The sequence below is a fragment of the Lupinus angustifolius genome, chromosome LG10 (assembly GCF_001865875.1).
Source record: "Lupinus angustifolius cultivar Tanjil chromosome LG10, LupAngTanjil_v1.0, whole genome shotgun sequence".
NCBI classification, from domain to species: domain Eukaryota; kingdom Viridiplantae; phylum Streptophyta; class Magnoliopsida; order Fabales; family Fabaceae; genus Lupinus; species Lupinus angustifolius.
In genome coordinates this window covers 1,233,990-1,247,448 of record NC_032018.1, presented here as the reverse complement: position 1 = coordinate 1,247,448, position 13,459 = coordinate 1,233,990, and the positions used below count along the sequence as shown (strand labels likewise).

The following is a 13,459-nucleotide window of genomic DNA, read 5'->3' as shown; positions in this document are numbered from 1 at the left end:
CATGTTAAATATTTTTTGTAGAATTGTTTTGATCCGATTACAAATTTGTTGCCTCTTTTAAAATAGATAATTTTCATCTTCTCCCATGTTATGAATAAGGAGGAATGTTGATTCGCAAGTAAGGTAAATAAAAGGAGTCAATTAAAATTTCTACTTAGATTAGGAAAATGTAAAGAAAGCAAAAGAATAGCTTAATCCATTCCATGGTATTATCCAATAATTTCTTAATTATGTAAATATGTCAATACCTCATTATAAGTGCATGATTTTGAAGCATGTAATACAAATTGAGTCAGTGAAACATTGTCAAAGCTAAACTTAGACAAAGTTTATTAAGGCACAAAATGCACAAGGAGGATTGAAGACGAAAAAATGCTATATACACAACAAGCAAACAAAAGGTGAATCGGTGAAAAAGGTAAATATACAGAAGATATATTCAATATAAGTTTGTAAATGGAGATATATAGTTACTTGTTTATAAGCATTCACATTGATTCACTTGTAATATAAAACTCAAAACTTTTCATTTATTTCATCCTAACTCCTAAGGAAGTTTTAGTGTTAATTCAAAGAAATTGTATTATCCAATAATTTTGCCAAATAAGTTTTTCTTTTATTGAATGCAATTTTTCTTTTATGGTTTTAGAGGTTATGAGAGTGCAATTTTTCTTTTATTGTTTTTAGCGGTTATTAGAGTCGAAGCAATGTCAAAATTACCAAATATTAAAGATTAATGTTTTTAACGTATTTTAACGTTTTCTTGAACATTTTTCGTGTGCAGTTTTTCACATGCCCAAGGAAACAAAATTAATGTGTTTTAACGTTTTCTTTAAATTTTCGTGTGCAGTTTTTCACTGGCCCAAAATTAATGTGTTTTGACATATTACCAAATGTCAAGATTATAGAATGTTTACTTAACTAATTTCGTCAACCAATAAAACATTGGTCTATTAATGTAAGATTCGTTAGATCCTTTAAACGACCAATAGGTCACAGATTCGATTACTGAATATGACATTTGTTGGATGAACCATATCAAAAGAGACTAATTTCTTACTAAAAAGTGATGGATGCTAAAAGTTTAATAATATTTTCCAAGTTTTACCAAATGTCAAAATTTTAGAGTATTAATAATATGATAATAATATTCATATTATACTATTTAAATATAAATATAATTTAATATAAAAATATATAGAAAATATAATTTAATTGATAAGATTATATAAATATAGTTAAAAGTCAACCCATTAACATATTTAAATGTAGACATGTTATACTAACCTATTTTAGACCAAACTTATAAATAAATGAATGTTAGATTTTGAAATCTTTTAAATATATAAACATGCCAGACTTATTCCGAACCTATTCTATCCAGAATTACCTAAAAGTGGGTGGATGATAACGAAGGCACCCTACCTGTATATTTTATATATAAATATTGTATTATGAATAATATATTGCACTCATCTAAACTTAACTGAACCTTTAACATTTCGATCAATTTTCAGGTCCTCGTACTCTTCTCATTCCTCTTCATTTTCTATTCTTTTAAAAGCTCCCATAATTTTTACACAAACAAAAGATTTTTTCGGTACACATCTGTTGTCCCTAAAATTGTGTCACGACATGTTTCCAACCAATAATAAGCAGATGGTACATGCAGTGACCAAAGTTGTGGGACAGCACATGTGCTCCCGATTTTTTCTTTGTGCCCTGAAAATATAATTCTGTTGTTTGGTTGTTGATTGATGATGTTGGTTACAGTGAGGAATAAATAAATGTTTGTTTGAAGTAAAAAAGTAATGGGAAGTGCATCATCTGTGCTAACTCAATATGACATCGAAGAGGTGCAAGAACACTGCAATAATTTATGTGGGCCCTTCTTATCTTTACTCCAATTCTATGTTTTCTTTCTTAGATAACATAAAGATTTGATTTTTGTGTGAAACAAACTCAGTTTCTCAGCAGGAAATAGTGTCATTGTACCAAAGGTTTTGTCAACTTGATCGCAATGCAAAAGGGTTTATTTCAGCAGATGAGTTTTTGTCTGTTCCTGAATTTGCAATGAATCCACTTTCTCAGGTACACTTAGGAAATAGGAATCTCATATTTATGTTTTTACTTGGGACCTGTTGGTAAAAATAAATAAATTCAATTGAGTCAATAAATGTAGAATTGTTTTCAATTTGATCCTCCTGTTTATTGTTGCTATAACTCAGGTTGGTGGAATTAAATTATAAGGATCAAATTGAAAATAATCGTTACTTATAAGGACCTTATGGTGTATTGGGACCAAGAAAGTATATATTTGATCTTTTTTAACTTCAATAAATGGTGTTATAATAAACTGATAGAATGAACTTGGAAATAGTTGTGAATGTTGGGTTTATGTAAGTGTGAAGTCCCACATTAGATATGTGGGGAGGAGTGAAAGAGTTTATAAGAAGAAAAAACTCATGGAACTAATGCCTTAAGGTTTTGGTTCAAGACGTGTGTCTCACTTGTGACTCTTCACTCTTCCCATACCCATGTAACAATGGAACCAACCGGTGGTTGGAGGCTCCCCGGTGGCAGTTGTTTTTTCTAGAACTTGTGCCATTACTATATGTATAGCATGATGTTTGTGATATATTTTCCTATGTTTGATGAAATACTGCATGCTTATCTGCAGAGGCTTCTCAAGATGGTTGATGGTTTGAACTTCAAAGATTTTGTGGCTTTCTTATCTGCATTCAGTGTCAAAGCTAAGGCACACCAAAAAATAGAACGTACGTGCTAGTTAATCTGTTGTTTTTGTCAATAGTAGTAAAACTTTGATAGTTAGAAGATACAATTCTGAGTTAGGAATTGATTGATGTTATACCAATGCTGAACTTTCTCAAATTCTATGCAAATAATGTGTGTGAAGTTGTGAGTGTTACATTAGTTCAGTATCTATTCTTTAAGAGCTTCAGGCTTAGCATTTCGATTTAATAAGATTCCAGGGTTCGAAAATATAAATTATAAGATTCGAATACCATTCTAGAAGTCCTCAGGAGCTTCTTCAACGAAATTCGGAGTGCACGATAACTGCATCGATAAAGTTAACTAAACAGTTAAGAATTGCTTATGCAAATAGGAAATTTATATGATTTGAATTAATCAGTGATTTTGATCCTTTTAATCGGGGTTTTGATTGTCAGGAAGAGGTGGTGAAGATTTGTTAAAAAATCTCCCTTAATGAATTATGATACTATCTTCTACTAATGACTGGGATTTACAATATTCCTTGTTCAAAAATTTACATTAGTCATTTGTAAATGGATTGAGCATTGTGTGTATGCTTTTAATGCCGGTATTTTCGGTTACTAGTTTTTCTTCTCTGTTGCAGTTATTTTCAAACTATATGATTCAGACCGTAATGGAAAGGTGTCTTTCAAAGATATTGTGGAAGTGTTAAAAGATTTGTCAGGTCCATTCATGTCTGATGAACAGAGAGAGGTACACTTCCTTGTATTGCTTGATCACGAATTAGTTTTACTAGGAGGTAGTACATAGAAAAGTAGGTTTTCATTATGGTGCATCATGTTACCGGTTTGAGTTTGACATCCCGATTTGAAGTTTTTCTTTTGGTACTTCCAAGGGTTTCCCTCACCTTTTTGGGTAAGGAACTAATCTTTTTTGGGTTCGTGGTTGCCCCTCCCAACAAATGTCGCTCCCAGGAATCGAACCATCGACCTTAGGGATCTAGTGGGGCCTTACACTACTAGACCAATGCCTTGTTGGTTTCCCGATTTGAAGTTTAGTATGCTGAAATATTATTTCTGAATCGAAGGGCATCCCAAATCTTAGCATATTGGTCATCTTTTATATTTAAACTGCTTTACAATGTAAACTGGTTTGTTAGTTTTAATTTATTAGTGTTTCTTTATGTTGTTTGTATAGCTTGTTGACAAATTGCATTTCCATTCAACCCAAGCCAAAAAGCCCGATCCCTTTGTTATTTTTCTTTTCAAAAGTCTACACATACCTTCCCCGGACTCCACTAGTCGAGAGTCTCGTACAATAAACTATCCCCGTTTAAGCTATAATTTTGATGTACATTCTTTGGTGTGCAGAAAGTCCTGAGTGAAGTTCTTAAAGAAGCAGGATATACAAAAGACTCCTGCTTGACATTGGATGACTTCATCAAGGTTTGTATATTTCCTCTATACAACTCTGAAATGGATATGACAAAAAGTATTTAAAGTTATCTATATCTAAGTCTTTTTCCCTCATTGAGTCCACTATGGCCACAGATTTGAATCTACCTGGAGTCACTTGTTGTTATTCTTTTTATATGTCACAGGTTCTTGGCCAATCTGACCTAAAAATGGATGTTGAGATCCCTGTTGATTAAGACCACCACAGTTTTTCCTGTTTATTAAAGGATAAAAAAATGTAAACTATATTTATGAGATTCATTACTCCTTACATATTTGTAGTTTTTGTTGTGTCCTTCCCCTTCCAAAGATCCTTAATCCTCAAAGCAGTATATTGAATCTTGATTGTTAAGCAAAAGAAGAGCTAAGCATTCTTGAAATTTTCCTTGTGTACACTACAAAACTTGATTTTGATCTTAAAGTAGAAGAATATTTCTACTATTGCATAGTTATGTGCTACATCTTTTGGTTAGAAGATAAAACTCTATATACTTCACTGGATCATTAAACTTTAATTACTTCAAATCAAACTTCAGACTTTAAAAAATACTACCATTTGGACTGAGAGGCATAGGTAATAGTGTTACATTTGATATATTTAATTAAGAACATAACAGTAAGACTGAGTTTTTTTTTACCTTTATTACCTTCTAGCAAGGATAAATTCAGAACTAAAACTAATAACTTGACACAGTTACATGGAGTGACTGGTACAAAAAACTTACATGTCATGAATCAAGTACAGCACCATTTGAAAAAACATATATTTTATATAAAGTCTGGAAGATGAAGAAAATAGAGGCAAGATTACCTTAGTGAGTTACATGCAAAGTGGATGTTGATTACAAAAGGGGACTAGTTAGGATCAACCAATCTTAAATAAATAGCCACAAAAACCTTGGAAGTAGTCAACAACTTCTACATCTATGGCATTAAACTTAGAAAGAATTTTCACATATATTGGCAATTACAATGTTGTTTTGGTTTCTCAACCAAAAGGGTTGGTTCCTCCTGCTGCATTAACTTAAGTGTATTACCACCTTGTTCAGCAAACCAAGCATGTAAAAGAAACTTGTCTTTGTCTGAAAATGGATTTATCTGTGGGCTTCATCTGAGGAATCTCCAACTGGTGTAGGAGCAACATTACTTGCTGAACCATTCTCAATGGGTGGAGGAATACCCCACTTGCCTTCAGACTCTAGGGGTTCAAACACATGAACTGCACCATCTGACAATCCTACAGCACACTGATTTGGTTCTTGTGGATGTGCAGCAATCACAAGTGGCTGTACATTAGAATTGCTGCATAGAAAACATGAAGGCATCAGTAATTTAAAAATATTCTGTGTGACCAAAACTTCAAATTGAAAACACCATTAATAAAGTGAGCAAATTTCATAATGTCTATCAAGTATCAATGAAGGCATTACCTGACACTTGCAGAAAGATAAGCAGAAGGATTGATCCGACACCGCAATCTGAGGTTTGAGGCACTAAATACACAGATTGTTGCGTCTAAAAAGCTGGCATATATCAGTTGGCTATCGCATGAGAAAGTTGCATGTGATATTGGTGCAGAAGAATCTCGTGGGAACCACTACAATTCAAGATTCTACGATCAGATCTAAATTAAAAATAAATTATTTACTGTAAACACAAATCTGAACTTAATGAACTAACCTGCTTAAGACATTCTAGTTTGGTCGCTTCATAAATGGCAAGCTGAGTTTCATGTACAACCAAGAAGCGGATCTGATCCTGATGAAACTGTACACGGGTATCTGCCTGTGCTGGTGGAGTCCTCCCAGCAGGAAGTTGCAAGAATCTAGTCTTCTGCTTTTCCCATCCATCAGTATTCCACACACAAAGCTGCACATTGGACAAGCAGATACATCCCATAAAGATAACTAATGATAAGTTTGCATTGCCAATAACACGCTAAAAAGGAACGATAATCGAAGAAAGCTAGCTGCAGATTCAAAACTATACATTCTTTTAATGCAATTTAGTCAGAGAAAATACACATTCGCGAAACAGATATACACACGACAATCATTACCTGAGCATCTGCCCCAGATGAAACTAGCACATTCAACACATGAGAGAAAGCGAGGCCAGTTATTCTTTTAGTATGCCCTTTCAGTTTACTTTTAACCTGCAAAGAAAAAACTCTGCATAAACAGCAAATTACTCTAATCACAAGCAGAAGCTTTTTATAGTCAGCAATATACCTCATCCACACGGACATTATATATCTGAACGGAAGAATCATCCATGCCTATAGCAATAATATTGTTATCTTGAGGATGGAAAGCAAGAAAGGTTGCTGCAGGTGGTGGAGGCATGAAAGTTGTCATGGTCTGCACTTAGCCCAGAAGATTGAAATTGTTTAGTTGAAGCCGAAATACAGTTTTGAACAACTATTAGTGTTCATGGCTCACCTTGAAAGTCATCATATTGAACAGAGAAATCTTCCCTCCTGATGCTGACATTACGTAAGAATCATTCTTGGACAAAGCAAAGCAGGGAACTGCATCCTCGGAATTGTTATCATTAATGTCATTAGTCATCAGGATGCCACTTGAAGGTTGCCACAATTGAGGTGACATGGTGGCATTGGCCTACAGGATGAAATTTCAACAGAAGGAAACAATATTATTCATGTTCCTACTTTTACGATTAAAGAATAGTAGTAGACGGATAAAATTAAATTCATATAATCTTGCACCTTGCCAGATGAATTGCGGTCATTTCGCTGCCATTTCCAGAGCAGATGAATGGCATTTGAAGCTAATGCCAGAATAGCATTGCCTGAATTGGTATAAATCAACCTTGATATCTGTAATAACAAGGATTGAGACAATCACAAAACTTTTAGTTTGGAAATAGATAAGGGATAATAAGAAGAAAGTCCAAGCTTTCAAGGGAAAATCCTAATACAATACCCATTTAAGTATAAAGGAATAAATAAGGTCACAATTATCCAGAAATGGAATGACTTATAAAACAACTAAGGCTTAGAAATGTGAAGGTTTAAAAATGAATGCAGATAGTAAGTAAATAACATACCTTGGTTACTCTAACATTCTCTGGTAGTTTCAAGGATCTACATTGAGATGGTTCATTGATTTCAGTGAGCTTCCATATCTTTGACTTGTCATTGGATTCCTCACTAATTCTTGGTTTAACATCAGCCAATGTTCGGGCATCCCCATTCTGATGAGTTGAAATTGACACAATTTAAATACAGAAATAGCAATAATAATAAATACAACATGACACTCATTGGAGTTTTTTACTACTCTTACACACTAGTAGGAGGAGCAGGAAAAAAATACATTATGCAACAAATAAGTTGCAGCATGATAAGAAGAAAAATTCAAAAATAAAATAAAAAGATCTTTAAAACTGAAGTAAATAACAACTCCTATTGAGATGAAGACAATATAAACAGACCATTCCCGCAATAACTGCTACAGATGATGCCCTATCTGCAAGTGCAGCACTAGTTGAAGCGGCGGCAACAGATGAAATTGGATTTATTGTAGGCTACAACAGTGATCATACATTAGACTATGTTTTATAAATAAAAAAGGCGAGAAAAATATCATAACTTTAACCCTACCTTTGCCATTGCTTCTGATGTTCTTGATCCATCATACAGAGAATTCTCTAGTGAGCGCAACAAACGGATACCATCACCATTGGCTAGAATTTTAATTCCATTCTCATTCGCAGAGACAGCTAAAAGAGCTCCATCCTTGTTGAAACGGATACGCGGGCTTGCCTGTAATTTAGTTAGATAGGGTAACAATTAGCAACAACTATTTCCAGACACCATATCCCCAGTTTTTAATAAAATAATAAACTTACAGGGAGACCCCCGTCAGCATCAACAGTTGTCAAAAGCTGAATATTGTCCATATCCCAGAATTTAATGGAAAAATCATCACCAGCAGCCAAATATCGATTTTTGGTTGTATCGAATTGTACAACACCCAAAGATCTTTTACGAAATCCTTGATAAGTCCTTTTCACAGCTCCTTCACTTTCATTCCACTCAACAATAGAGGATTCCCCCTCCTTGCTTGTCCCACATGAAAAGAGCCTATAGTATACAATTCATAGCAACAACAAAAAATTGAACAGATAGTGATCAGAACAGATACTATAAGTAATAAAATTCAGCTGAATACAAGTAGTCATGGTTGAGAATAAGGACCTTGTACCATCGGCACTATATGCCATGGTTGTGCACCAACGACCAGGAGCATCATAATCAACACGAGATCCCAAATTGTCATACAACCAAGCTTTTATCTTTCCATCTAATGCTGTCGAAAAGATGAACTACAGCATAAAAGACAAATTGCATCAGCAAGAAAACCAACTAGCAGATAGCAATCATAACAAACTCGACTATTTTCTCATATCAAGGTCCACTTCTACCTGAATGTTTTCTTTGTAATGCGGGCATACAGAATAAACAGGAGCCTCATGACCTTCAAATGTATACTGCTTCGTACCAGTAGCAGCATCCCACACCTTAAGTTACGTAGCTTAGTTAGCAAAATATGATATCTTCACACTTCAGGAAAACAAGAACATGTTTTGGCATCCCTACCTTAATGGTTTTATCATCACCACAGGTTATCACACACAGTTGCTTATTTGGATGGGAAAATGCCAAGTCATTTACTCCACCAACATGAGCATCAATCTAGAAAAGAGGTTCATAAGTATACAACAACTTTAATGTCTGAGAAACACCTGCAGCAAGCAGAGAGAATTCCAAATTGTATGTGTGTACCTCTAGGTGCTGTCGTACTTCATCCGCGCCATGGTAGGAGTAAATTTGAACAATGTGCCTTGAGTATGCAACTCCTGTTTATTAAACAAACTCATACATTAGCAATTGGTTTAGTTGACTTCTGAAATAATATATTAATTAGACCTATATACCAAGTTAAATTTTGAACAATTTTAAAACTCTCTACGTACCAAATAAAGCTCCATCAGGGCTCCAAATTACACGGTTGACAGAAACACCTGGGTCTTTGACAAGAGCAGCCTGAATTCATCATGATTATTTTTATTTTTCACCATTGCAAAATTACAAGTTTCAAGGTTTAGAACAAATATTCATGAAGGACATCAATATATAAAAAGGAAAGAAGGGTCAACCTGAAATGGCATTGAACAAGAACCGAGTTCCCAAACTTTGAAGTTTCGCAGGACCAATCGCTCCCTGGTACCCACTTCCCACAAAGCAATGTCACCAACATTTGTACCAACTGCATCAAGAAAAATTAAGTCAATTACCAGTATGAAAAGAAAATACAAGCAATTGAATACAAGTCAACAACACTATTAAAAGGCATTAGAGGAGCAGCGCACCAAGGAGTAAAGTCTGTTGAACTGGATGGAAGTCCATGCTCATAGGAGACGAACCCTGGTTCAGAGTTCGCATGACAGTCTTCGGAAAATCATCAGGTGCATTAAAAGCCTGACTATGACCGTGACCATGACCTGGGAATGTCCCTGACAACACATTGATGGGTAGATTTACCTGCACAAAATAAAGATGGATAGATAGCAGAAATGTGATAAGTAAAAATTTGCATAAGAATTGCAAGACCACATGTGATGTTCCTATAAATGATAAAAGGTTACCTCATCCGACAGCCCCATCGGTCTTGTTCTCTTTGAAACATGATCTGAATCTCCGGATGGATAGTCAACAGAAGGATTGGTTGGAGGGGTCCTAGGGTGCTTCAAAGCACCTTAAGAAGGCAATAAAACTTGTTAGAAGTAAAAAATTGCAGGTACTAAACATGGACTATAAACACTTAGTACCACTATAGATGAAGGGTTGGAAATATCAGCAAGCAAAAGAATGCATTACCAGGCATCGCATTGCTAGGCATTGATGGTGCACCAAGACCTATAGCTCCTCCTCCAGAAACTGCAGGATGTGCTACAGTTGTAGGATTCGACATCCAACCGGCCAGGGGCATTGGCAAAGGTGCTGGAGTAGGTTGAAAAGGCTATACACATGAATTAGAGCACATTCCAGCACCAAAGTAAGAATCAAAAGAAAAGGACATATTATGCAATGCATATGAAACAAATCAGTTTAGTAGCCCACCCCGTGAGCACCAAGAGGAGGAAATCCTCCAGCCTTTGGTAAGGATCCTAGTAGCGGATTATTAGCAGGTGATGGCGCCCGTGCACCATTCGGTTGTCCACATGAGTGATCCACGAAAAGAGTTTTTATATCTGGATTAGGCCGTGGATTTTTACAAAGTTGGTGCTGCCAATTCAAGCTGTAATTTAATTTTAAAAAAGGAAAATAAAATTAGGAAATCAGTTATCTGTTAATGAAAACTTAATCTGTTGTTTGAATAGTGCCTTCAATCAATGCAAGAATATGTGCAACTAAGTAGTCAATTTCAGATTGTGGAGCATCCCAGTAGACCCCAAAAAATGGGATAGTGGCATAGCAATTGGTGGGATAGCTGAGATATATATAGAACATATAAATGCTCAACATAGGGAAATGAAGTATATACATATATAAGTGCTCAAAAATAGAAAACTAAACCATATTAAAAGCAAAACTCAAATCCAACACAAGAGGCAGCGGATGATTAGTGCTTCCTTGGTGTGGTGGCTGAGCTCACTGGTTCACAAAGTTGAACAACAACAACAAAAACAACAACAACAACAAGAGAAGAGTAAGAACTGTGTTTTGGTCACATGGGGTTGGGAAGAAGTGCCCAGCCACCTAAACTATTGCCCGCTCGCCAGAAATACTTACCAGTCTCCGTCGGAATCAGAGAGGAGGGTGAAGGTGCTCTTGTTTTGGACAAATGGAATGAGATTGAGAAGAAATCACCCAAGTCTTCTTGTTCGAACTAGGATTGGATGGGTACGAAGTGACAAAAGGGTAAAAGGGAGATAAAATGGTTTAAAACCAACGGAAAACATAAATACAACTATAAAAACATAAGTTGTTCTATATTGATTAACAAATCAGCATCTTGGACATTGGAAGAATTACCTTTGATTGATCAGTGTCCTCAACCGTGAGTTTTTAAGGTTAGGAAATTGTAATTTGTCGCGAAATAAGGGATTTGCCTCAATCAATTTTTTGAGCTCAACCAACATGATTGCTCTTGCAGACTTCGTATCACCATACTTCGACAATTGTTCGTTTTCCCTATAATATCATAAACCCGTTGTCTGCACCTTACACAAACTTTTATACTGAAAACTTGGAAAGAAAAAAGTTATATTTCTACCTAAAATTCTCCAATGTCAACAATTGTGTGATTTCCTTGAAGAGTTCTTCATTAAATGTGGCGAAGACTTTCAAATCCTTCACTAATATTTCCACAGCCTTGGACCGATCGTGCCTGCCAAAATATAAAACAACTTAAGTATTGCTCATATACTTCAATGTTTAACGTCAAGAGAATATATAAATATTAATTTGTTATGAGCTTACTTATCTAATGCCTCCAGGTACTTTTGCTTCCGAATCTCGAAAAATATCTTCATAGAATACCTATTATCATCTACTTTTGTGAAACCGGAAAGGTACCTCTCAACCTCGTCCCAATTCCCATTGTGCACTTCATCCTCAAAATATTTCATGTTAAAGAAAAACCCTGACTCTTGCTCAAGCCTGATATTTTCAAAACAAAACAAAATGGAAAAAAATTAATCAATTGATATGATATATAATAAAATAAATACTTGAGATTCCAAATAACAATAACAATGACAACAAATACAGATGAAAATAAAAAATAATAATGATAACGATAACAAACTAGAATGGAATAAACCCCACTTATGAACAGTCTCTTTGAACTTTTCCTCATCCAGAAACTGCAGGATCAAGAACACCAATTCCCTGCTGAGAGATGACATTGTAATCACCGTGTCTTCCACAACAGAAACACACCAAAATAAGCAACCTTAAACTAGATCTGCCAAAAACAACCATGTTTTTCAAAAAGTTAGACAAATTTCACAACAACCAGCTACAAAATAATCCCCAAAAATGCAAAAACATTAAACAAAACAAAAAACCTCAAACACCAAGATAAAATAAACTGTTTTAAAAAGGGTAACAAACAATAGAAAAAAGTTGAAATTATAGTACATAGATGGAAAAAAAAAGCTACAAACTTTAAAGCAACCCAGATTCGAAAACTTTCGAAGTTCTTACCTTCCAAGCTCTCTCGCATGAGAAGAAGAATATGGAACCCAAAAAAGGCAACACCACCACCAGAAAAGAGATCAGACCTAAAGTTCAAACCTTTCTGACTTTCTCTCTCCTTAGAAGAAATTGGGTCACGCTAAAATACTCTTAATCACTCTCTCAGATGACTTTCTCTCTCTACAAATATATTTATAGTACAGTTGAACTTGCAGAAAATGGGTTATTTTATATGTGACGCGATAGAGAAGGGTGATGATAAGTTATTTCACTTATCAAATAGAGATTATCGAAAACCATGATAAGCTATAGAGGAACAGTGATAGGATATTACAAGTGTAGTTAAATGTGGGATCCGTTAAGCCGGCTTCATTTTTGTATAAACTATCGGCTCGAATCTCGAGCTGACAGCTTTGAGTAAAAGTAGAAGATGAATAATTTTCATGTACTGTCAAGCTTAAAATAGTTATGTAATACAATAGGATATGATATTGATGCACTAAACTTATGAAATGTATCTAGACTGAGATAATCAATAAAATATTGACAATATAAATACATTTATCTATAAATATAATGTGTTTGATATGTTTTCATATAATTTTTTGTTGTTGCATGAAGTGTGTTTTGTGCTATTAACAAGGTGCTTCCATCTACACTCATGTTGGAGTGGGAGGGGAATATTATTCCACATTTCTTCACTTAATGAACAATGACAACCTTGTTTTATGTTATTAATGTGTGATTAAGAAAAAACAATCATACTTAAGGTTTATTATCTGGTATATATATTAGGCATTCGTCATGATGATAAATGAAAAAACGATTGGGACAAATTTTCATTTCTGCTGTTTATGTGTGCTTGATGTTATATATAGTTAGTTTTAAGACTAGATAAAAGGTGAAAGTTGTTGTATTTCACCTTAATGGGATAAAGACATCATTGTTGTATTTCCCTGAAGCCCATTTATACACAATTGAAGATGTAGCTTTATTGACTTAAGTAACTGTTTTCTATAGTTAACTAACTAATAATGGT

General features: G+C 34.7%; 2 protein-coding genes across 2 annotated transcripts; one reads left to right on the top strand and one right to left on the bottom strand.

The window, feature by feature from the left end:
* On the top strand, positions 1,460 to 4,542 carry LOC109358273 (calcineurin subunit B). Its single transcript, XM_019602417.1, has 7 exons — positions 1,460 to 1,517; positions 1,774 to 1,881; positions 1,967 to 2,091; positions 2,681 to 2,777; positions 3,380 to 3,489; positions 4,107 to 4,181; positions 4,337 to 4,542. The coding sequence occupies exons 2-7, from the start codon at positions 1,812 to 1,814 to the stop codon at positions 4,385 to 4,387; spliced, it is 528 nt and encodes a 175-aa protein (XP_019457962.1). The 5' UTR covers positions 1,460 to 1,517; positions 1,774 to 1,811; the 3' UTR covers positions 4,388 to 4,542.
* On the bottom strand, positions 4,952 to 12,681 carry LOC109358272 (topless-related protein 1-like). The gene is made up of 26 exons (XM_019602416.1): positions 12,430 to 12,681; positions 12,049 to 12,187; positions 11,701 to 11,880; positions 11,495 to 11,608; positions 11,254 to 11,412; positions 10,339 to 10,516; positions 10,096 to 10,237; positions 9,864 to 9,973; positions 9,588 to 9,759; positions 9,375 to 9,484; positions 9,192 to 9,261; positions 9,001 to 9,074; positions 8,815 to 8,910; positions 8,640 to 8,735; positions 8,413 to 8,540; positions 8,064 to 8,298; positions 7,816 to 7,977; positions 7,647 to 7,739; positions 7,260 to 7,406; positions 6,919 to 7,029; positions 6,632 to 6,811; positions 6,422 to 6,550; positions 6,250 to 6,345; positions 5,871 to 6,059; positions 5,621 to 5,787; positions 4,952 to 5,492 (listed from the first exon to the last, which is right to left on the bottom strand). The coding sequence occupies exons 2-26, from the start codon at positions 12,126 to 12,128 to the stop codon at positions 5,285 to 5,287; spliced, it is 3,426 nt and encodes a 1,141-aa protein (XP_019457961.1). The 5' UTR covers positions 12,129 to 12,187; positions 12,430 to 12,681; the 3' UTR covers positions 4,952 to 5,284.

What these genes read in the sequence shown, in the direction of transcription:
- LOC109358272 (XM_019602416.1), bottom strand. Translation starts at nt 12,128, where the DNA reads ATGTCATCTCTCAGCAGGGAATTGGTGTTCTTGATCCTGCAGTTTCTG. An exon ending in GCCTAGCAATGCGATGCCTG is followed by an intron (nt 9,974 to 10,095) that starts GTAATGCATTCT and finishes TGCCTTCTTAAG; the next exon opens with GTGCTTTGAAGCACCCTAGG. An exon ending in ATGCTGACGGGGGTCTCCCT is followed by an intron (nt 7,978 to 8,063) that starts GTAAGTTTATTA and finishes ACTAAATTACAG; the next exon opens with GCAAGCCCGCGTATCCGTTT.
- LOC109358273 (XM_019602417.1), top strand. Translation starts at nt 1,812, where the DNA reads ATGGGAAGTGCATCATCTGTGCTAACTCAATATGACATCGAAGAGGTG. An exon ending in CAATGAATCCACTTTCTCAG is followed by an intron (nt 2,092 to 2,680) that starts GTACACTTAGGA and finishes GCTTATCTGCAG; the next exon opens with AGGCTTCTCAAGATGGTTGA. An exon ending in CATTGGATGACTTCATCAAG is followed by an intron (nt 4,182 to 4,336) that starts GTTTGTATATTT and finishes TATATGTCACAG; the next exon opens with GTTCTTGGCCAATCTGACCT.